This window comes from Orcinus orca, chromosome 19 (genome assembly GCF_937001465.1).
Source record: "Orcinus orca chromosome 19, mOrcOrc1.1, whole genome shotgun sequence".
Classification (NCBI taxonomy): Eukaryota; Metazoa; Chordata; class Mammalia; order Artiodactyla; family Delphinidae; genus Orcinus; species Orcinus orca.
The window spans coordinates 48,801,756-48,824,999 of NC_064577.1; the positions used below are offsets into that span (position 1 = coordinate 48,801,756).

The window sequence follows — 23,244 nt, forward strand, 5'->3', positions numbered from 1 at the left end:
TCCCCATTTTCCTCCCCTCCAGCCTTGACAACCACTCTTCTACTTTCTGACTCCTCTAGATAGCTCATGTAAGTGGAACCATCCAGTATTTACTCGCTCTCCTCTCCCTTTTGTGACTGGCTTATATCAGTTAGCATAATGCCCTCAAAGTTCATCCATGTTGTAGCATGCATCAGAATTTCCTTCCTGTTTAAGGCTGAAGAATATTCCATTGTATGTATGTACCACATTTTTATCCATTTTTTATGCGTTCATCCATTGATGGACATTTGGGTTACTTCCACCTTTTGGCTATTGCGAATAATGCTGCTATGAACGTGGGTGTACATATGATCATGACAATGGCTTTAACAAAGCTTTAAATAAAATGCTGCATAAGTACCAAGAAGTGGCAACTCAAGCTTTAAGGGAAAGCTTCCCTTGTCCTTTCAGCTCGATGAAGGAGATTTTATGCAAGAAATGGCATTCCATACAACAGAGGAAATAGCATGTTCAAAGTCATGGAGATGTAAAAGGAAAAAAATTTAAATTCAGTATCACCAGGGAACTCCCTGGTGGTCCAGCGGTTAGGACTCCATGCTTTCACTGTGGACGGCTGGGTTCAATCCCTGGTCAGGGAACTAAGATCCTGCAAGCCGCACAGCGCAGACAAAAAAAAAAGTTCATTATCACCAAAGGTGGCAGGTGACAAAGTCAGTGCTGACTATTCCAAGTGCAGGTGGGATTTTGTCTAAATGTTGATCAATTTTCTTTGTAATCTTTTAAAATCTCGTTTCATTTCCTGAGTGCTTTAGATTCATGCTGTTTCATGGTGGATTTTTAAAAAGACCTAATGTGACCCCACCATTCATAGGAGGAAATAAAACACAAAGAGGCTTATAATGACATATCTCAAATTCCTACTGTTGAGAGGCAGGGCTTGAACCCTAACCCACACCCAGGGTTTTCTCCATTGTCACCAGAACTTCACCAGGTCTCATCACCCATTCTCAGCCTTTTAGAGTTAGAAGACTAGGGAAAAGAGTGGTGTGATTAATTCTGTAAAGATCAGAAAGTCCCCTGCATTAATGCAGTGCTTATCGTTTCCAAAGTACTTTCACGAGCACCATCTCCAGATGCTGTTACCATGTGTCTTCTCTGCCACACAGCTCACTTTTGTTGAGCAAGAACACTGTTGTTCTAGTTCCAACAGTTTCTCTCACACTGCTCTCTAATAAAAAGTCTGTGATGTTTCAACAATCCCAAGTCCCAACCAAAAGTGAGCACAACTAAATTGGAAACAGATACACTATGAATGCAGGAACACTATATTTATTAAGTCAATAATTCATTTTTAGCAATACAAGTACAGAATATATCACAATGCTGATTACAAACATACTTAGTATGGTTTAATGGTTACAAATAATGGTGGGCACTACAAGTTTGTGATAAGGATGACATGAAAGGTCATTCTGACACAATGAAGAATTAACTGCCTTTAAAAAATCTATCAATGACCTTAGGTATTTCTATAGAAATTACTGTGGCACTATTAGTGGGGATTTTCATGTAAAGAATTGACAGTGATTTGCTTTTGTTTCATTAAGAGATTTTTGAGTCTATTAAACTAAAATCCCCTGTTGCTTAGTAAAGTATAAAAATAGTACTGACCTGGTAATATTTAATAAAACATAGCATTCATTCACATCATAAAAGTGGAACTAAATTGAAAAGTTTTAGTTACCATGGCAACGTATCTTCCCATAAAAGAAATCTACAGAAATGAGTAATGTTACACAAATGGTACCTGCAAAGTTATTTAGTGATCCAACACTTGTGCACCACAAACCAAGTTTTCTAGATACCTATATATAGCATATATTTTTAATCTTAAATTTTACTTTTGAAAAAAAAATGTGCACTTCAAAAAACTCACTAAGGCCACTCATGCTATAGATGCCTAGGACTGTAATTAAAGAATAGCATTATTTTAAAAAATGCCAAAGCACACTCCTTCAGATCACCAACAGGGTAAAACCAGTTTTCTGCCTAAAACATTCCTGAGATCTGTGGACAATACAACTACTAGTGTTCAAGCTGGAGATTAATTCAAATGTCAGATAAAAAAAGGAATTTTCTAGCAAGAACTGAGGTCCTCCAAAGCCAAGAGGTGAAATATACATGTTAATTCTTAAAGCAAAAATAAAACTCTTAAAAACGTTTTTACTTATAAACAAGTATTTTTCCAGTAGTAACTTTGCCATCCAGAAAAAGAACAGTTTGGAAGCAGCAAGGCTACAACTTCAGGGGAAAAAACCCAACAAAACTGAGTAGCAGTTAATACAGGTATCCTCTGCTTTCTGAAAGTTCACCTTATGCTACTTTGCTTTTATGAAAGACCTACATTAGCACCTGTTTTTGCTAACCGAAAAAAATCCAAAAGGATCTTCACTCTTACGAAAAAAGGTGAAAAGCAAAATTAGCATGCAGCGCTTGTTTTGCAGACAGCTGTTATAGAGGCAGTGGCACCCTGAGCGAGAGTGGCACTGCCAAGCTCCTCCCCTAGAACTACGCTCAGTATCTCAGCTTCAAGCCACAACTGTGCGAGTTTCTGTGCATTATCTCAATTTATTTTGTGCATCCATTAGCAAGACATGTCCTAAGGTAACTGCCTCTCTGCTGTTCACCTGTTTTGGCTTAAAGAGGCTTCATGGGAACGCTCTACTTTTGGATAGCGGTGAAAGCCTCTACCTGCTACTCAGCAAACCATTCTTTCAATCTGTAAAGTATGGCCAAAAGCTTCAATCATGTTCTAGGCATGTGTTTACTGTTCAGCATCCTGTCTGCACTATAAGGCGCAGCCAGATGGCACTCTCATTATTTATGATTGCAGCCGCTGGACCTGGTTTTCACAATATTATGAACCCTTCTCTAACAGGCTAAGAACAAAGGTCTTTGTCAAATCTTTCATTTTCACAAGTGAAAGCACACCTGTGTGGGGATTACCCCAAAGCAATAATGAGTTCATTTTTTGCTGAACAGAGGCAAAATTTGATGATAATAAGGGTCTTAATGCTTCAGGCAAAGTCAGCTTTGGGGACCCATAAAAATTATGGTCTAAAAAACCCAACTGGCTCTCCTAAACTGAACGTAGGAGTGACCGACCACCTGTGTGGCTCACGAATGTTACAGGGCTCCCTGATGCACCCAACTTGAGTAGCACCAAACTTTAGCAAAAAGACTGGGTAAGAGAGAAAAAATGAAAGCCAGGAAAGGATGAGCCCAAAGGCCCCTTATTTAATATTACTTTGCTGAACTTCCAGAAAAATCTTTTAAGTTGGTCTAGGATTTCTGACACACAACCCCACCATATATAAAAAGTTTGTTCAAGCAACTGGCTATTGTGAGGTAATTTTATTCTTTGCTTTGAGATTTTTTCTAACCCCAAAAATCATGATGATATTTACCTCCCTAACTTATCCTAAACAACCCTACTGAAAGGATAAATCCCACACTTAAAAATTATTAGGGTATTATTCTTCATTAAAACCAGAAATAATAGCACATTAAGTTATATCACTAACAGAAACTGGCAATCTCTCTTCTCAACCTAGAGTGTCCGCATTAAGTCAAAGTATATGGATTTACAGAAAACTACATTAAAGCAGTGGCAATAAGGGGGAACTACCAATAATGACTTTTTTTTTTTTTAAGAAAAACTGGCAGCCGTTTAATATTATCACCCTGTGATCCTAGGCTTCTAAATATCATGTTGCTTTATCACTGAGTGAGCTAAGCTGAGTTCAGACTGAATTAGAGAAGATGAGGCCTTAAGTCATTTGCTTGATTTTATCCTAGGAAATGCTATATGTGCACAAAACCAAAAATATAGATTAAAAAAAAAACTTCATATGAAAACATAAGTTTCAAAATATTTATTGAAAAACAATTTACCATGACATTCCTATACCACAAACATACCACAGGACTCTAAATAACCAACAAAAGTGTACAAAGCCTATCCTTAAAGTATCTTTGGAGGTATTAAATATATAGGCCCATGAGGATAGAGCTGAGTAACTTAAAAATGTTAGTCCTTGGTCACACAGACTATTTGGTAATTAATAAAGAGGTGCCTCTTGGCATTAGATTGTAATAAACTGGAAGGGGGAGGTGCAGGTGTGCCAATGTACTCTTTTCAAAATTAAAAATAATTCAGTTTGAGGATTAAACCCAGGTTTCAAAATCACATAGCTATAATCTTAGGGTCTGGGCTTGCTTCATCTCTTTAGGTACCTCCCCTAGTCAATGCCCCCTTGGGGACTTAAAAACACCGGCTCATAACTAACAAGACGGCAAATAACAGTTTTAAACAAGGTTGTATTCAGGAAGTCCAAAAAAGTGTTTAAAATCAAATTTATCTGGAATCTCCAATTACTTTTTCTGTAGTCAATGTGGTGGACAGTTTAGATTTTTTCCCCCTCCCACCCCAACATGCCTGTTAAAAGAAAACCAAAATTCAGCACACATCCACTCACCCACAGACCACTCCCAGCATTAGCCAGGAGCAACATCTCTAACAGCCAAGTCATGAACCCCTGAAAATAGGGGGGAAAAACCCTGATTCTTAACTATAGAGGCACCAAATAGGCCACTATAATAAGAACTGAGGTAACAGCAAAAGACCTTTTTTGTTTCTTGGATTGCTACATGTCACAACTTCTCAAATTTGAATATTACCTCAACATTAAATAACCTGACTGGCTTAAAAAAAAATCAAAACCCAATAAACAGAAAGACAAGTTAGTGAAATAGATAAATCATTAGGGGAATCTTTCCACTTGACTCTTGAATTTCAAATAAAATGACCTAGTTGCACTATTATTTACCATAAACATGAAGGATTTCTAAGAAGACTTGCTGTTTTTCGGAATTCATTTTTCCATTAATCCCCATAAACCACACAGTAACCTATAATTCCCATCTGGACATGAGCTATTTCATGACTCTTAGCCAATATACTTGCCAACTGTGTTGCTTATTAGGGTAACATTTAAAATGAGGGAGATGGCTGCAGCAGATATTTATAGACTTGCTTATGGCATTGCCATCTGTGTACCTGGACTAAAATATGCCACTGAAATTGCCAAATTCCCCTAGTTTGGTGTCTATTACATGAATATAACTTTTGCATGATCACTTTTCATTATACATCTAAATGAAATCATTCTACTGATAAAAGTATAGGCAGGGGCTAAAATATAATCTAAAGCTTCTGGTCCAAATAACCCCTTTCTACATTAGGCTGGTCCTTTTCAGATCCTCCTGGTCCTGTTAGCAAACGCTATCAGAGCATCTTGCATTTTTGTACCCCAAAAAAACACAACAAAACCAAAACAACCAAAGAGTTAGAACTGCTGGTTTATCAGCTTTCCTGTTACTTACAGATCAACACTGGTCCAGTTCAGATGAATCTGACAGTCCTTCCCTTGTAACAGAGCTCTGGAGTGGTTGTATCCACTTCTCTGGGTAAGGTAGCCAAACCTAAGTCTGGATGTCCCTCTTCTATTAGTACTTGTGTTAACTTTTGTATACTGCATATAAAGATTTTCCCCATAAAATTTCTTTACAATACAGTATTGAATACCTCCTCAAGGAAGAATTATATGTTAAAAAGTTGTTAAAATCATCCTTACATAATAAGAATGCAACTCTTTTAAACTCTTAAATAGTTTTATTTAGGGGTTCTATTTTTCTTTCAGGCTTTCTGCAAAATGAATTATTTTTTAAAAAGAAAAAAAAAATTCCTGTTGTTTGTTCTACTAGGTTGAAAATATGGGCCAGATTACTTACACATGCGGTACATGCTGAATATAACTGAATATATGCTTATTCCTATGGACACTCTGCAAGATAGGGATCACCCAAATAGGGTCAATGGACTGGACCAGTGTTTCAATGCAAATTCCAGCCCCGAAAAAACAACATGATTTTGATTTCACAGTATGAATTCCCTGGAATCTGGGAAAAGGTAAATTAGTTAACTGAGGTCCTCCCTCAGCAGCTCGGTCCCTCAACATTCTGAGAAATCAGGAAGGACTGCACCACTTCTTCAGTGGACTGGGGGCTGGTGTTGACATCTTCAAGAGCATCGGTCACTGAATACTGCCGATCTCGCAGCCGGTTCCAGTTAGACAGAACATTGTGATATTCAAACACTTTCTCGTAATTTCCAACGGAGTTGTAAAGTTTAATGAGACCTCGGTAATCATATTCTAGTCCACTGTAGCCTTCACCAAAAAGTTTCTTCCCTGAAAGTAAACATAAAAAGAAAGAAAACTCAAATAAATAATGAAATAACAAGTAGTTTCCACAACACAAGCTCAGTTCTTTAAAATAAGGTAGCTTCGTTTTATTCCCTTAAAAGGAATAGATTCAATTCTTTTATCAGCATTCACCAACATAGTCCTAACCATAATCTACCTCTAGGACTTAAAAGAGATCTAAAGAATGGCAGCACCTTCAACAGTAGAAAAATACATATGCACAAGGCTATTTATTACAGCATTGTTTATAAGTGCGAAATAGTAGAAACAAATGAAGATTTGTTTCAATCTACTATGGAACATCCACTCAACTATGGAACATCCATTCAAGGCATACTATGCAGCTATAAACAGAGGAGGGAGCTCCCAGCTCTTTATGAACTGACATGGAGTCATTTATAGGGTATACTGTTGAGTTAAAAAAAAAGCGAAGTACAAAAAAGGACCAAGAGTTTGCCACCTTTTATGTATAAAAGGGAAAATAAAATATTTATGTATCTGAACATTTGTGCAAAAAGATACACAGAAAATATGGGACTTCCAGGATTGAGCAAGGTAATATATTATGGATAATGAGCAATCTCACATCCATGAGTACATGATTTATTGGCAAAGGTAGCACAGCAGAGGGGAAAGGACAGTCCTTTGAAAAAATGGTCCTGGTCAACTGTATATCCATACGGAGGAAAAAAAAGGCAGGGGGTGGGGGATTTGATTGCTACCTTACACCATAAACAAAAATCAATTTCAGGACTGTGGATCTAAATGTGAATGGTAAAATAAAGTTTCCAGAAGATAATCTTCCAAAAGAGTATCTCCATGACTTTGGGGTAGGAAAAGATTTCCTAAACAGAATACAAAAAGTGTTAACCATAAAAGAAAAGAGCAATATTTGATTACATTAATATCTAAGAACTTCTGGTCTTTGAAAAGCGCCATTAAGAAGTAAGAAGTAGGGACTTTCCTGGTGGCGCAGTGGGTTAAGACTCCATGCTCCCAATGCAGGGGGCCCGGGTTTGATCCCTGGTTAGGGAACTATATCCCACATGCATGCTGCAACCAAGAGTTCGCACGTGGACTTCCCTGGTGGTGCTTTGGTTAAGAATCCGCCTGCCAATGTAGGGGACACGGGTTCAAGCCCTGGTCCGGGAAGATCCCACATGCCGCAGAGCAACTTAGCCCACGCACAACTACTGAGCCTGCGCTCTAGAGCCTGTGAGCCACAACTACTGAAGCCCACAAGCCACAACTGCTGAGCCTGCGTGCCACAACTCCCGAAGCTGGCATGCCTAGAGCCTGTGCTCCACAACAAGAGAAGCCACCCCGATGAGAAGCCCATGCACCGCAGCGAAGAGTAGCCCCCACTCGCCGCAACTAGAGAAAGCCTGCACGCAGCAACAAAGACCCAATGCAGCCAAAAATAAATAAATAAATAAAAATTTTAAAAAATTAAAAAAAGACAGGGTTCACACATCACAACTAAGGAGCCCGCCTGCTGCAACTAAGTCCCGGTACAACCAATCAAAAAAGAAAGAAAGGGAGGGAGGGAGGGAGGAAGGAAGGAAGAAGCAGTAGAGTGAGAGTTATCTGCAACACATTTAACCAACAGATACATCCAAAGTATATAAAGAACTTCTATAAACCAATAAGAAAATGACAGACAAGTCAATATAAAAATGGGGAAGAGTTTTAATAGGCACAACATTCAGATGATGACCACAGCATCTTATTTTGTAATAGGGCTGAACTGAAAACAATTCAAATGTTCCAAATATCCATTAACAGTAGAATGGATTAAATAATGATATACTAATCCAATACAATATTACACAGCACTGGAAATTAACAAGCAACAGTGATATGAACAACACAGATGTATCTCACAATTGATGTTCACCAAAAGAAACCAGGCATATAAAAATATACATTGTATGATTTCATTTATATCAAGTTAAAAAACAGGCAAACTGGGTCTATGTTAAAATCAGAAGAAGGGAGAGGATGGGCTGGGGGTAGCGTTTACACAAATATTTAAAAATAACTACTTTTGCCTTTACTTGACACCCTACTGTCATATTTCTTACTAGTGGCTTCAACATCAATAAATAATCTTTAGCAAAATGTTTCAGATGATTTCTGAGTGGTTTCTGGATATCCTTAGCAGCTCTAAACTCATTTAAGTCTTAATAATAACACTTCCCTATACAACATATAAGACACGTTGATCTCTAATCAATTGACTAAGAAAATTTTAAAGTAACATACCAATTGCTATAGATCGCAAATAAAGTTTCTCAGCATTTTCATACTGATTCATGTCATAATTATATAAAGAAGCCAGATGTCCCACTGAAAGGGCTACTTCATAATCTTCTTGACCAAGAAGTTGCTCTTTAATCTGAATTGCTTTGATGTGCATTTCTTCCGCTTCCTGAAAAACAATTAAGGTGTATTAACTATTAGATTATACTTTTTCTTATGTCAACAATTCTTACCCCATGAGTAAGATTCTTCTAAATGCCAAAGACGTCTTATGGATGGCATAAGGTAATCTGATCAGAGAACACACTATATTCTTCCAAAAGTTGCCTACGGGAAGCCTTACTGGTTTGGGGAAGCTGTGCACATAAGCTGATGAAAGTAATAGTGTCGTATACCAAAATGACAAAAGAAAACCTGTCCTTGTAATAAAAAATTGTTAGAAGAAATTAACATCAAAATATTCTAAAATGAAAATTTCTTCTTTCAGTTAATACACTCTAAAATTTAACTGAACCTTGTTAAGAAACTCTACACTATAGTATGTTATTTTACATAGAAGTACACTTTATTTTATTTTTTGGAGTTTTGACAATTTTTATTCCAACAAACCAAATTCAGGTTAATTGAGAAATGTGTAAACTGATTTTTAGATAAAAATGAATGTCTTAAGCAGCAACTCTCATCCCTTCCTTATTGTGACCCTGTAATGGACAATAAGAATCTATGACCCAAAATTCTAAAAGGGAACTAAATTCAGTAAATTTTTATCATCACTACAATTAATAACACTTGCAATATCTTATATTTCTTACATACCTATTACGTGGCAGGCATTCTGCTAAGTGCTGTACTTAAACTACTATCTAAGAGCTTATGTTTTAAGTCTAACTTAAACTACTAGCTAAGAGCTATGTTTTAAGTCTAACTTAAACTACTAGCTAAGAGCTATGTTTTAAGTCTAACTATAATAACTGTTTTAGTCTTTATGGTTTGATATATTTATTTTTCTAGGGTCTGTATTTTTGAATTTTATTTATATTTTGACTGTCTTTTTCAAAAAAATTATTTTTATTTATTTATGAATTTTGGCTGCGGTGGGCCTTTGTTGCTGCGCGCGGGCTTTCTCTAGTTGAGGCGAGAGGGGGTTACTCTTCGTTGCAGTGTGCAGGCTTCTCATTGCAGTGGCTGCTCCTGTTGCGGAGCATGGGCTCTAGGCGCGCAGGCTTCAGTAGTTGTGGCTCACGGGCTTAGCTGCTCCGTGGCATGTGGGATTTTCCCAGACCAGGACTTGAACCCGCGTCCCCTGCATTGGCAGGTGGATTCTTAACCACTGCACCACCAGGGAAGCCCCTATCGTTTTATACTAGCCATTTTCTCAATTCTTATGTGAAATAATATAGGAGTATAATAAATGTATACCTTATTATTTAAGATTACTAAAGAAGCATTATTTAAGATTTACTTATTATTTAAGATTATACTTTATTACCTAAGATTATTTAGAGAGAGAAAAATATAGTAAAATGTGCTTCTAACCTTAAATTTTCTCATTGACTGATAAAGTCTTCCAAGGTTTCCATAGTGTTTTGCAGTCTGTACATTAAATTCCCCAAAAGCTTTTTTAGCTAGCTGGAGTGAAGACAGGTGCAAATCATGAGCTTCTTGAAGCAACCTCTGTTCAGTTTCTTTATTATGACAGTCAATTGCAATCTCCTCTAAAATAAGTGCTGAATAAGAAGGCAATAAAATTAGTGCATTTCCAAACCATGTATCAAAGCTAATCAGAACATAAAATTTAAAACTAAATTTTACAGATGTTAGTTGTATATACTTTTATATGCTTATGGTTTAGAACCATAAACCATATCCCATGCCACAGAACTGGTAAAGATGAAAGTATTCCATTTTAATGAAAAAATACACTTTTGGTCATTCTATTTTGCATAGTATAATGAATTTCAAATTTAAGAAAAACAATGGTATACAACAAATTATTTTGTAGAATTACTCTCTATTTTACCAGACCTGTTATGCTTTGCTGATGTGAATTTGTTGTTTAAGCAAATACAAGGAAGACAAGAATAAAGAGGCAAATTTTTTAAAGTTGTGAAAAAGTTGTCAAGGAGTACCTAAGCACTGCTGAAAATTTTGAAACCACACTTTGTAAATTATATAACCTTTAACCAAATACAACTAAAAGAACTGGTTTCCTCCTAACTCACTTGACCAATCAAACCAGTCAAGAAGATAATTTAACTTCAAAGTCCCATTCAAGACCCTCAAATTCCATTTAAAGTCTTAAAAACACATATTCTTTTACCAGGCAATTTTATTTCTAGGAAAATTGTCCATGTGCACAAAAGTAAAAGGAGATTTAGTTCACTGTAGCATTTTTAAAGAACAAAAGGTTAAAAAACAATTTAAAGGTCCAATAAGACAGGTGAGGTTAAGTACATTAGAAAAAAAGATATATACCTACATGTACTGAAATGGGAAAATGTTGATAATATATTAATTGAACAAAGCAGATTACAGAACTAAAAAAAATTATTCACTCATTTCAGCATTTGAAGAAAGAAAAGTTTAAAAGAATATTCACCAAAATGTTGATTCTGGATCGATGAGATTTCAGGTAACTTAATTTTTTCTCTTTTCTAACTTTTAATTTTTGACATTAATCGTGTATTACTTGCATGACTTTAAAAATGCAAACCTAGAGGGGAGGTAAAACCCAGTTCCAGAATTAAGGTAAAAGTTATCCAACATGCATGGAATTACCACATGGGTGACCCAATCATGTTGGCAAAATGAAAGCCTTGGTAGTGATTTGCAGAAGAGTTAATAAGAAGAAAGTGGTATGTGGTAAGAGCCTTACAACATTAAGGGTAACCTGACATGAAACTGAGTTTCAGAAGCTTGCATGATAAAACTGAAGGTATGAGAAAAACCCATCTTCAGTTTCCTACCCTTGTCACTGCACAGTAATAATTTGTGATTCTTCCATCCTCTCCTCAAAAGAAAGGACTGACTGAATGAATGAATGAGTGAAAGGAAAGAGAGGAAGGAAGGTAGGAAAAGGTAAAGAAAGAGGCAAAAGAAATGTATTCTGGCCTATTAACAATGTTATATGAGAGATGTGAACAACCTTTCATTATGAACCACTGTAAATTCTTAGAGTTGTAGGCAAATACTTTAAATCAGTGAATTGGCTATTTTAGTAATATGCAGTCTAATCCTGAGGAAATAAACAAATACCCCTATTTTATACCATATACCATCGATTTTAAAGTTATCAGAGAGTAGACATCTATTATAATTGACAGAGAAAGAAATCTTAAAAAAAAACATACATACATGTGTATATATATATGTGTATATATATATATATATATATATATATGAGACTAGATTACAAAGGGTACCTTTCACCCTCTTTGAAGAAGCCAAAAGAAGATGATCTTCAGGTAGGATGTGGGTAATGATACCAATAGCTCTTTCTGCATGAAATCTGCAATACAGATAGATATACTCTGGCATTTCTTTTAAGTTACAAATAATTTAAGCATTAAAAAAAATCACAATTTATAATACTGAATTTCTAAAACTATCTGTGGAAAAGGACCAGTTTTTTTTTGTTTTAAAGTTCCAATCTTTTGTAGACTGAACTTTTAAACATCCAGTGGATTCCCATCTCCCTCGGAATCAACTGTGAAGTTGCTATCACAGCCTATAAGGCTCAATATAATATGATCTTTCACTGGGCTACCTCTCTGACCTCATCTCCTACCATTCTCAGAAACAATCCTCTCTTTTCCTTCCAGGCACACAGGAACTGCAGTTTTCTGAACACGTAAAGCACGTGCTCACCTATGACTCTTGCGCTCGCTTTACTGTCTCTCTGTAATGGCTGTCCCCTAAATATCCACATGGCTTACCCACACTGAAGTTTTTCCAGACCAGCCTATACAAAAGACCCTAAAAAATCTACCATCACTCTTTAAACTCTTAGCTTACTTTATGCTCCTTCATAGCATGTATTCTCACCTGACATGTTTGGTTATTTGTTCATGGCCCATCTCGTCAAACAGAAAGCAAGCTGTTTGTCTATTTTATCTGCCAGATAATCTCAAACAACTCCACGCCTTCTATTCCCAGCGTCCAGGTAATCATTAGTTTTCTCAGATCTGTCTTCCAGTTCACTGTCTCTTTAGTTGTGTCTAATCTGCTGTTTAACTTGTCTACTGAGTTTTAATGTCAATGACTATTTTCCAATTCCAGCTATTATAATGTTTTTTGTAATAAAAGTGCTTATTAAGACAATTCATACCAACACAATTCACCCATTTAAAGTGTACAATTGAAGGTTTTTAGTATATTACAGAGTTATGTACCCATCACAATTAATTTCAGAATATTTTCATCACCTCAGAAAGAAACCTTGTGCCCTTTAGGAGTCATTTCGTTTTCCTCCAACTCCACCAGCCCTAGGCAACCACCAACTTACTTTCTGTTTCTACTTGTTTGCCTGTATCTAGACAGTTCATATAAATGAAATTATACAATATGTGGTCCTTTGTAACTGGCTGCTTTCACTTAGCACAACGTTTTAAAGGTTCATTCATGCTGTAGGATGTATCAGTTGTTTTATTTTTTTAATTGAAGTATAGTTGATTTACAATGTTGTGTTAGTTTCAGGTGTATGGCCAAGTGATTCGGTTATACATACATATATATCTATTTTTTTTTCAGATTCCTTTTCCCTTATAGGTGATTACAAAATACTGAGTATAGTTCCCTCAGTTGTTTTATTTTTAAATCTGCCTTTTTTCCTTCATTTTCCCTCCAAAATATTACTGATTCCTTCTTTTATATCAGCGCCAGCACATTTTTTTCTGTAAAGGGCCATATAGTAAATATCTCAGATTATGCGGCTACACTCTGTCCCAACTACTCAACTCTGCTGTTACAGCATAAAAGCAACCATAGACAATACATGAGTGCATGAGCACTGCTATGTTCCAATAAACCTTTATTTTGCCTTCAGGCCATAGTTTGCCAACCCGTTTTATATCTTTAAACATTTAAGAAACCTTACTTTATAGTATCAGCCATAAAGTTCTGTTAACTGATATTTTTAGTGTTCTAATCTTGATCATTATGTCTGCTGACTCACCCATGGGGGAAATGTTCCCTTATTTAAATATTTTTTATGATGAGTTCATCTCAGGTACAGCTAGATCTATGGGAAGTCTGTATGGCTTGGACGGAAGGTTAATTATTTCCAAGAGTTTTGCATTTTCTCCTGAAAAGCATCCCAGGAGAACCAGCAGTCCCAACGTGCTTCTTAATGTTTTCCTCAGTTTGGGGGTTCCTGCATGCATGATGCCCAAACACAACGTAGACATCTATAAATTATAAATTCCCCTGTGAGGCTCCTTTTTTTCTCAACTGAGGGCCCAACTTAAGTTGGACAAATTTCCATGTCACCTCTCTTGCCAGTGGGCAGTTTTTTCCCCTAGTCTACTCTTTCTCCGAGGGTGTAGCCTTGATCTTGGCTTCATGTGAGGGTTTCACTTCTAAGCCACAGCTTCCTATGGGCTAAATGCCTTGTCTCTTAAACCCAGGATTGCTGTTCAACCAAGGTTACAGAAACTTCTAAGCCTTCTAAGCCTTTCCACCCCAGAACACTCATACTGTAGTTCATGCCTACCCATTTTGGATTTTAGTCCATTACTGGCCCTTGGGGATTTCTTCTCTATCTTACAAGCTCAGTTATGCATTTAAAAAGATGATTGTTACATTATTCAGTATTTCTGCATGTTATGAGCAAGTTTTTAGGTTAAGTCTGTCATTTAACCAGACACTACTGTATTAGTCAAAGAAAAATTACTGAAGGAGACACTTAAAAAATAAGTCATATTCTATATGGAGATCTATGTCTCAACATTAAACCACATAAGATCTAAACAAATGGCTTATAAATTGATATGATTTTAAATGACTTCAAGAACATTTTAGGTATCTTGTTCAAGTTCCAGGAGGACAAATTTAATCCATAAGATACACTGAAAAGTATTGCATTAGGAAAAAACAAAACAAAATATAGCAACAGTATGTAATCCCTCACTGAAAAGGAAAGTGGAACTTACAGTGCATTGTCAAATTTCCCAGAGCTATACTGGTGAACATAAGAAGAATAAGCCAAGTCTTCATGAGCTGTTGCTACATGGATATTTTTGCCACCAAACACTGACTGCCGAATGTCAAGGGCTGCCTGAAAGAGTCATGAGAATAACTGGTAATACTGTGAATCCTTAAAAGACACTACCCAGTTAAATTAAGCATCCTAGTAATTTAAATATAGATTCTATATACTCAATCCCATCAGTTTTGAAAAAAGTCCTGCTGTATTTAAATCACAACAGAACATAAAATTCACCTACAGCCTGATTTTCTAAAGAATAAGTTTGACTTAAAAGGCAATGGCTTAATAATAAAATCATTCACATGTCTTAGGAATTACATTAGTGTTTTTCTCTATGTCCTCTTCGGAAGTAAACTATAAAATCAAGGATACCTTGTCCAGAGTGATGGCATAACACATCATTTTCCTGAGACTGACTGAGATAAGGCCTAAAATAATTGCTATCAAGCCTCCTTGCTACTACAAAGGCAGCTATAATGATTTAAGCTAAATCAACAACAAAGACAAGCCATCATCTCGGTAAATGAAAAATGGAAAACTACTCTTAAATACTGACCCACAACCCCCGAACTTTTTTCCTGGATGATACTCTTTAATTCCTAAAACATTAAGTTTTAAGCCTTCTAGGTATTATTTAGTAAAATAATGGAGTACCATATATGAGGAAGGGCTCAGAAAGAGTTATTTTTAGACAGTGGTTTATACATCACAAATTACAGGTCAGCAAGTCAATTTAGGTTGAAAGAAAAAAAGTGTAACTATTAACATACCTGATAAATTGCAACAGACTGACAGATATTATCTACATTGAGTAAGTAGAACCCATAATCTAGCAGTGTATCAGAATATTTTGGGTGTTTGGATCCAAAATGATCCCTATAAAAAGATACAAAACTATTAGGATATAAACTAGAAAGAAACAATTTGAAATGGTATTTTTAATAACAATCACCTACCGTGCCAAATACACTGCATGCTTAATTAACTGTTCTGCCTTCTTAAATTCACGTTTTACAACACAAGCCTAAAGATAAAGTGAAAAATTGTTAAATAACTCTGAAACAGTTAATTAGTGTGTTGAAACAAGTATGGCTTATATTGATATAGTCAAACTATAATGGTTGAAAAAAGCATCTTCAAACATAAATAGAATGGTTCTATTTGTAATTTCTTTCCTTCCAAGTATTTTAAAATTCCATTATAAACAGATCTGTACATACCCTGGGAAATTACAAAACTTAAAATTTTGATAGTCATGCCCAGAACAAACCTGTTATAACACAGTTACCTTAAAAAGCTGGTATATTCCCATCCTTACATATTATTAAAACAGAGGCGGGGAGGGTTCACCGTATTATTTTCTAAGGTACTTATTTATATCCCCGTTCTACGGTGGCTTACAACTATTTTGTAGTTTTCCATCTAATAACTTTTAAATGCACAGAATTCCAAGTATTCCTATTACTTCTTAAAATATTTTGATTCATGAGACAGCCAGTAGTCTTTAACTGTAAATATTATTTGCATACAGAAATGTAAATCTTGCATATATATTAAGCTGTCTTTATATTAAATGTATATTCAATGTTTTAAATTAATTAAAAACATATTAATGTCTCTTCTAGCTCTAATAATAACCTGAATATTTATGCTGTTTACTTGCTCTAAAATGACTTATTTCATAAATTTCGCAGAAATCTTAAACTCTTCTAAATCTATAATTTTAGAATAATTCTTCTAATTGAAATTTCCATAAGTAAAACCAACCAAAATGGAATATTCAAAACTGAAAAACCTCTGGGTAGAAAGAGTATATCTGAAAAGTACATCAGTGCTTCAAAGCCTCAGTGTACCAAAGCAGCAATTTTTAAATATTACTAAATGGCTTCAAAGACTTAATGCATTTTTTTTTACAGAGTAAGAAGAAACTAGAGTAAAAATCAAATAAGTATTGCCTACCAAGTCAAGAAAAAAAAGCTATCACACTGTGACACTGCCAATACTGTGACTAAAAGATTTAATACCAGGCTATTTTTTAGGAGAAAAGTGACGAAAGCCTATACAACCATGACAAAACGAATTCAGGTTGCTGTAAAGGTTTAAGAAAGAAGCCAGACTTCTAAAACTGAGCAGAGAAACTTAGAAAATAGACTTTGTTATCCATGAGTATGCAATACCTGATTTGTTAAATAGTAGGTTAATTTACACAAATTTAAAGCTTACTAAATCCTATAATCCAGTTAATAATTTCAACATTATATTCACCTTAGAAGCTTGTCTTAAAACATCCACCACGACTTTGACTGGTAAACCTGTTGTGATTTCTTTCATTGCCTCAATGCACCATTTGTATGCCTAAAAAATATTTACAGAAGAGCAAAACCTGTGATATATCAAATTGACAATATTTAATGAAGTGATTATGAATTTTTCCTGCAAGCTTACAAGTACTTGAATAAGAACACATATAAAATATTTACACTTAAAATTTTCTCTCAGAGGCTGAGTCTTCTTGAAAGTGTAAGTTTGTTACATTTTTCTTTGGATATGTGACACATATTCAGGAAATCAGAGGCATGTTCTGCATGTTCTTTGTGGCCCAGAAGACTTTGCACATACTGTTCCCTCTGCCTTAAAATACATTCCCCTCCGCCCTCCGACCCCTTAAACCACCTAAGTTGTCCTTCAGGTTTCAGCCCTAGACTAGGTTTCCTGTACTTTCCTTCCCCTACTGTAACACTTATTATTTTGTATCTTAATTGCTTGTTTAGTTGAGTGCTTACTTTGTGCCAATTATTGTTCTAAGCACTTAATGTGCACTAACACACACATTTAATTGACACAACACCCCTTTGAGATATGTACTATTATTATAGGAAAACGAGGTGCAGAGAGGTTAAGTACTAGGCAATGTGCTGGCACATAGGTATCTACTGGGGAGCACAACAGAAAATGTCCTTCGTCTCCTAGTGCTTAGTGGGGGAAAAAAGCAAAATAAATTACTTTATAGATAGTAAGAACTGCTTCAAAGAAACAAAATAATATTATGAAGGGATCACAAAAAATGTGGGGAAAACAAATTGAAAATATTACAAAGTAAACATTTGTTTTCCTCTGTAAGCTTCCATCTCTTCCATTCCACCTAAAAGATGTAGCTATTCAGAAGCAATTTTGATACAAAAAGGAAATATATGAGATTTAGGCCAAAAAACCTGATTTGTTTGTAAGATACTAAATAAGCTGATTTTGTTCCAGAATAAGAAGGTAAAATCTATGGTAAGTTGTAAGTAATACTGCTTTTAAAATATTTACTGCCCCTCCTCGGGGAAAGATAAAGTTCCCTTCCACATTAAAGACGAGAATGGTTATGTGAGTTCCTTTAGCCAAAATATTAATTAAAATATAAGCAGAGTTGAAACATGGCATTTCTGGGAGAAAGCTCTAAGAACCAGTAATCCCTTCCCCATAATGCTTCTGCCTTTGCTCAAGGCTGGTAATGTTCTAGATACAGGCTGTTCCACAACGCAGGGTTTTGATCAAAGTATAGAGGGGATGTTAAGCAGAGCCACAGAGATCCCAAGATGGGATGTAGCATGAGCAAGAAATAAACTTCTTTATTCCAAGTCAGTGCTGTTTAGAGGTTGATACTACCTTAGCATAACCTAGCCTACATGGACTAATAACAGAATATGGTGATAATTCATCAAACTATTGATATATCCTCAAGATTTGTGTACTTTTCTGTAGATACAACGACAAATTTATAAACTATCGAGATTATCCAAGAAACATCTATAGACTTAAATATTCCTCATGAATGTGCGAGTTGCAAAGATCATGAATAGGACACAGTACGACACCCCAATTCAAATGTTCAGAAAGAAAATAACCGTCAATTAAATAGTAACTGCCTAGTAAAGAAAGTGGAAACTGGTGGGACTTCCTTGGTGGTCCAGTGGGTAAGACTCTGCCCTCCCAATGCAGGAGCCCTGGGTTCGATCCCTGGATGGGGAACTAGATCCCACATGAGGCAACTATGAGCCCGCATGCCGCAACTAAACACGCTGCAGCAAGGATCCTGAGTGCCGCAATGAAGACCCAGTGCAGCCAAAATAAGTAAATAAATAAAAATAAATATTAAAAAAAGAAAGAAAGAAAGTGGAAACTGGTGAATAAAAGGTACTTTTCTTCCACTGAATACATCAGTGAGTCTGGACATATTAAGGTGGGTCTGGAGCTGAGTACATGAGTAAAAAATGGCAAGACATGACTCACTTTATAGAACAGAAAGAAGGATGCAGGGCAGTATGAAAAACGAGGATGAAAAGAAACAATGAAAGAGGAAACAGAGATGGCCAAGATGAGGAGGACATATGGAGAGAGATAAAAAGATGGTGGGGCACCTGAAGAATTTTTTTTTCTTTTGGGTGTACCATGCGGCTTGCGGGATCTTAGCTCCTCAATCAGGGACTGAACCCGGGACCCCGGCAATGAAAGCACTGAGTCCTAACCACGGGACCGCCAGGCAATTCCCAGAAGAACTTTTAAGGTAGGTATTTCTAATACTTGAACTGTTGCTGTTTACTTCATTCTCATTTCTAGTAAAGGCTATCCACACAAAGGCCCTCTGTGAATGGGGTTCTTTGTTTTTGGTGTGTGGAAATCATAGAAAGGGGCCAAATTCTATATCTGGGTCAATAAGCTATGGAATAGTCTGCATAAAAGGGGCGGCAAAATAATCCATTGACAGAACGAGTTCAGCAGACACAGCAACTCAGCATCAAAAATAACCGAAGAACTTACATAAACCTCCTGAGAAAACTGAGGCATGCTGATAAGGATTTTAGATTTTAACACATACACTTAACGACTTAAAAAAATTTCCCCCCAACTTTATTGACGTATAACTGACAAATAAAAATTGTATATATTTAAGGTGTTCATGATGACTTGATATACATATACACTGTGAAATGATTATCACAATCTAATTAACACATCCATCACCTCACCCTGTTACCTTTTTTGTGTGTGATGAGCACACTTAAGATCTACTCTTAGCAAATTTCAAATACACAATACAGTATTAACTATAGTCACCACACTGTACGTTAGATCCTCAGAACTTACTCATCTTATAATGAATTGTTAAGCTTTCAAAAACAGATAATGTAAACAATGAGGCATGCCTATTAGAATGGCAAAAATCTAAAACACTGACACCACCAAATGCTAGCAAGGATATGGAGCAACAGGAGCTCTCATTCACCGCTGGTGGGATGTACACTGGTACAGACAGTTTGGCAGCTCCTTAAAAAACTTATACTCTCACCATACGATTCAACAAATGCATTCCCTGATGATACCTCTTAGATATTAAAAGCAGGATGATCCTAGCACTGGGATTGTAAACATCACTTCACAATTATTCTAGAATTCTCCAGTTTCACTTCTAATGGTGACTTTCTTTTAAATATGGAACATACACGTATTTATATTACAGGGTAAAAATTGAGATAGGGATAATTTTAAAAAATGAAAGCTAAATGACAGCTATCTGACAGCATAAAGTAATTATGATATTCTTCCATAAATAAAGGAGTTAAGCTTACACAGCTCACTTCTCAACTATGTATTCATTAGCTCCAAAGACTTAATTTAACAGTATAAAGCCAAGAATGAGGCTACCTTTCTCATAATGAAGAGACAGAAGCAAAACAATGCAATAAAGTATAAATAAAATCTAGGTTCCCACTGAAATGAATGCCTTCAAGTTATGAGAATTCACCCAGAGCTACACATCCAATAAAAAAGCACCTATTAAAGGTTCATTTAATAGAGCATGCCCTCAAAATAATTTATGCAGAGATACATTTGGTCAAATTAAAAACAAAAACAGGCTCTAAACTGTATATGTATGTTTAAAATCCATCTCACAGAATAATCCTTTTGCCTAATTTAAAATATTCCATTACAAATGTATATTGCTTGAAGTAAACCTAATATGTCAAAATGAGATCTATTAAAACAAATATGACATTATATGATTTATCTTTTGTTTTATAGATACTTACTGGTCACAGTGAAATGTTCTTCAAAACACTCACCTCATCATAGTGACTTTTTGCAAATAGGAGTGCACACAGTTCTCCATAGAGTGCAGCTCTGTTTGCTTGCTGGCCATGTTTTGAGAGTTTATCCATGTATGTCTGAGCTAACTTAAATGTTTCTTCACCCAAATGATATTTGCAGTTTCCATTTCGCACATGAAGCAATCTGCAGAAGCACAAATAACATTACTCTATTTCTGATAGCTATTTCCAGCATGGGAGAACTGATAACCTCTTACTGATCACTATGTAGCACCCAAATGAGTTAAGGTCGCGAGACAGAAGAAATGAGGCAGCACTGGAAAACAACCATCCAGCTGAAGCTGGGACCAACTAATGCACAGAAAAAAGTATATGCTCGTTCCAGAAAGCTACCTATGGTTATCTCATCCAACTTTGATTCCTTATCTTCTCTAAATATTTTGTGTATTTGTGACTTACCATGTGCTACATTTATCACTTAATTCTTTTTGTTCCAAATCCCAAAGTAATGCAGTTTCATTATAAAAAAATTGGAAAACAATGAAGACAATAAAAATCAACATGAAATTCTATTACCTACCATTACTTTCCATTCTTTTTTTTAGTATATTCATGCAACCCTTGATCAGTTACCACTCATTTTATGTTGCTTCATAAAAGTTGTTTTTACTTATCTTTCCAGTAAGATAAGTTCACTGAAAATAGTGGTACTGCCAGTTCTTTCTTTTATAACCTTTATCCTCTATGGTGGAAAAATACAGAATTCTTTACACAAAGTATCTGTAAAACCATGCTATCTAGTTGTTGTTGGTTTTTTAAAAATATTTATTTATTTAGGCTGCACTGGGTCTTAGTTGTGGCACGTGGGATCTTTAGTTGCAGCATGCGGACTCTTAGTTGCGTCATGTGAACTCATAGTTACAGCATGCATGTGGGATCTAGTTCCCCAACCAGGGATCGAACCCGGACACCCCGAACTGGAAGTGCAGAATGTTACCCACTGGACCACCAGGGAAGTCCCAAAACCATGCTACCTAGTGATATGTAAGAGTAGTAAAATGCTTTAGGTCAGAATGAGGTCAAGATAGCAACAGACTATACATCTGTACAGACCATACAAGACAGGAGAACAGAGTGAGGACTGGACATATATTTATGTATCTATTATAATGTTGGCTAAAACATTATGTCCATATATCATGCTAAACATTATGTCCATGTATCATGACAATTTTCTGAAAATGCTCAGCCCTGAGATGGAACAAAATATAAACGTAATTTAAAAGAAAACCAAGTATTAAAAAAAGAAAACCAAGTATGAAGAGGTTAGGAAGCATTCTTCAGGAGTATTAAATAAAACCCAGATACTTAAAATCTAATTTTTATATCTATTCCAAAAATATTAACAGATCAATGACCCAAGATGAGAAACACTCTTAACAATCTTCTGATGTCTATCATTCCATTGTACAGTGAGAAAAAAGAGAGTACTTTTAATTTACTTTTTTAAAAATTGAAGTCCAGCTGATTTACAATGTTGTGTTAATTACTGCTATACAGCAAAGTGACTCTGTTATACATATATACATATATATATACATTCTTTTTCATATTCTTTTCCATTATGGTTTAATCACAGGATACTGAATATAGTTCCCTGTGCTATACAGTAAGACCTGTTGTTTATCCATTCTATATATACCAGTTTGCATCTGCTAATCACAAACTCCCAATCCATCCCTCTCCCGCTCCCCTCCCCCCTTGGCAGCCACCAGTCTATTCTAAAAGAGAGTAATTTTAAATTATCAGTACTATTCAATAAGGTAGCAAATATTACACAATGCCACTGTGTATCCTCCCAACACTCACAATACAGTTACCTGCTTTTAGAAAAGACTAAAGCCCTCAAATAAAATAATACAGTATTGAAGTTAATAAAAAGTTCTGGGGACTTCCCTGGTGGCCCAGTGATTAAGAATCAGACTTCCAATGCAGGGGACGTGGGCTCGATCCCTGGTCGGGGAACTAAGACCCCACATGCCGCAGGGTAACTAAGCCCGCATGCCACAACTACTGAGCCTGAGCACTCTGGAGCCCGAGTACCACAACCAGAGAGCCCGCACACCACAACTACTGAGCCCACACGCCACAACCAGAGAAGCCCGCATACCGCAATGAAGAAGAATCTGCACACCACAACGAAGACCCAGTGTGGCCAAAAAAAATCTGAATGGAGTATCTTTCATATTACAAAATTTCAACTTAAAGAAGAAATAAATATAATTATCAGGCAACTCTAGAATGGTGAGTTGATTAGATTTATATGTTAAAGCAGAAATATAAAAGTAGAAAAAATATGTTTTGTATACAGGCAACT

The 23,244-nt window shown here is 35.9% G+C and overlaps 1 protein-coding gene across 1 annotated transcript in view; it reads right to left on the reverse strand.

Moving 5' to 3' along the window:
- Positions 1–1,295: 1,295 nt before the first annotated feature.
- APPBP2 (amyloid beta precursor protein binding protein 2) overlaps positions 1,296–23,244 on the reverse strand; it is a 70,930-nt gene continuing 48,981 nt past the window's right edge. The window contains exons 5-13 of the mRNA XM_004271730.3: positions 20,883–21,051; positions 17,041–17,130; positions 15,732–15,799; positions 15,546–15,651; positions 14,720–14,844; positions 11,993–12,078; positions 10,107–10,297; positions 8,574–8,739; positions 1,296–6,293 (exon numbers count right to left, since the gene is read on the reverse strand). Of these exons, the coding sequence (XP_004271778.1) occupies positions 6,040–6,293; positions 8,574–8,739; positions 10,107–10,297; positions 11,993–12,078; positions 14,720–14,844; positions 15,546–15,651; positions 15,732–15,799; positions 17,041–17,130; positions 20,883–21,051 (1,255 nt within the window). The 3' untranslated portion in view covers positions 1,296–6,039. The remainder of the gene's footprint in view (positions 6,294–8,573; positions 8,740–10,106; positions 10,298–11,992; positions 12,079–14,719; positions 14,845–15,545; positions 15,652–15,731; positions 15,800–17,040; positions 17,131–20,882; positions 21,052–23,244) is intronic.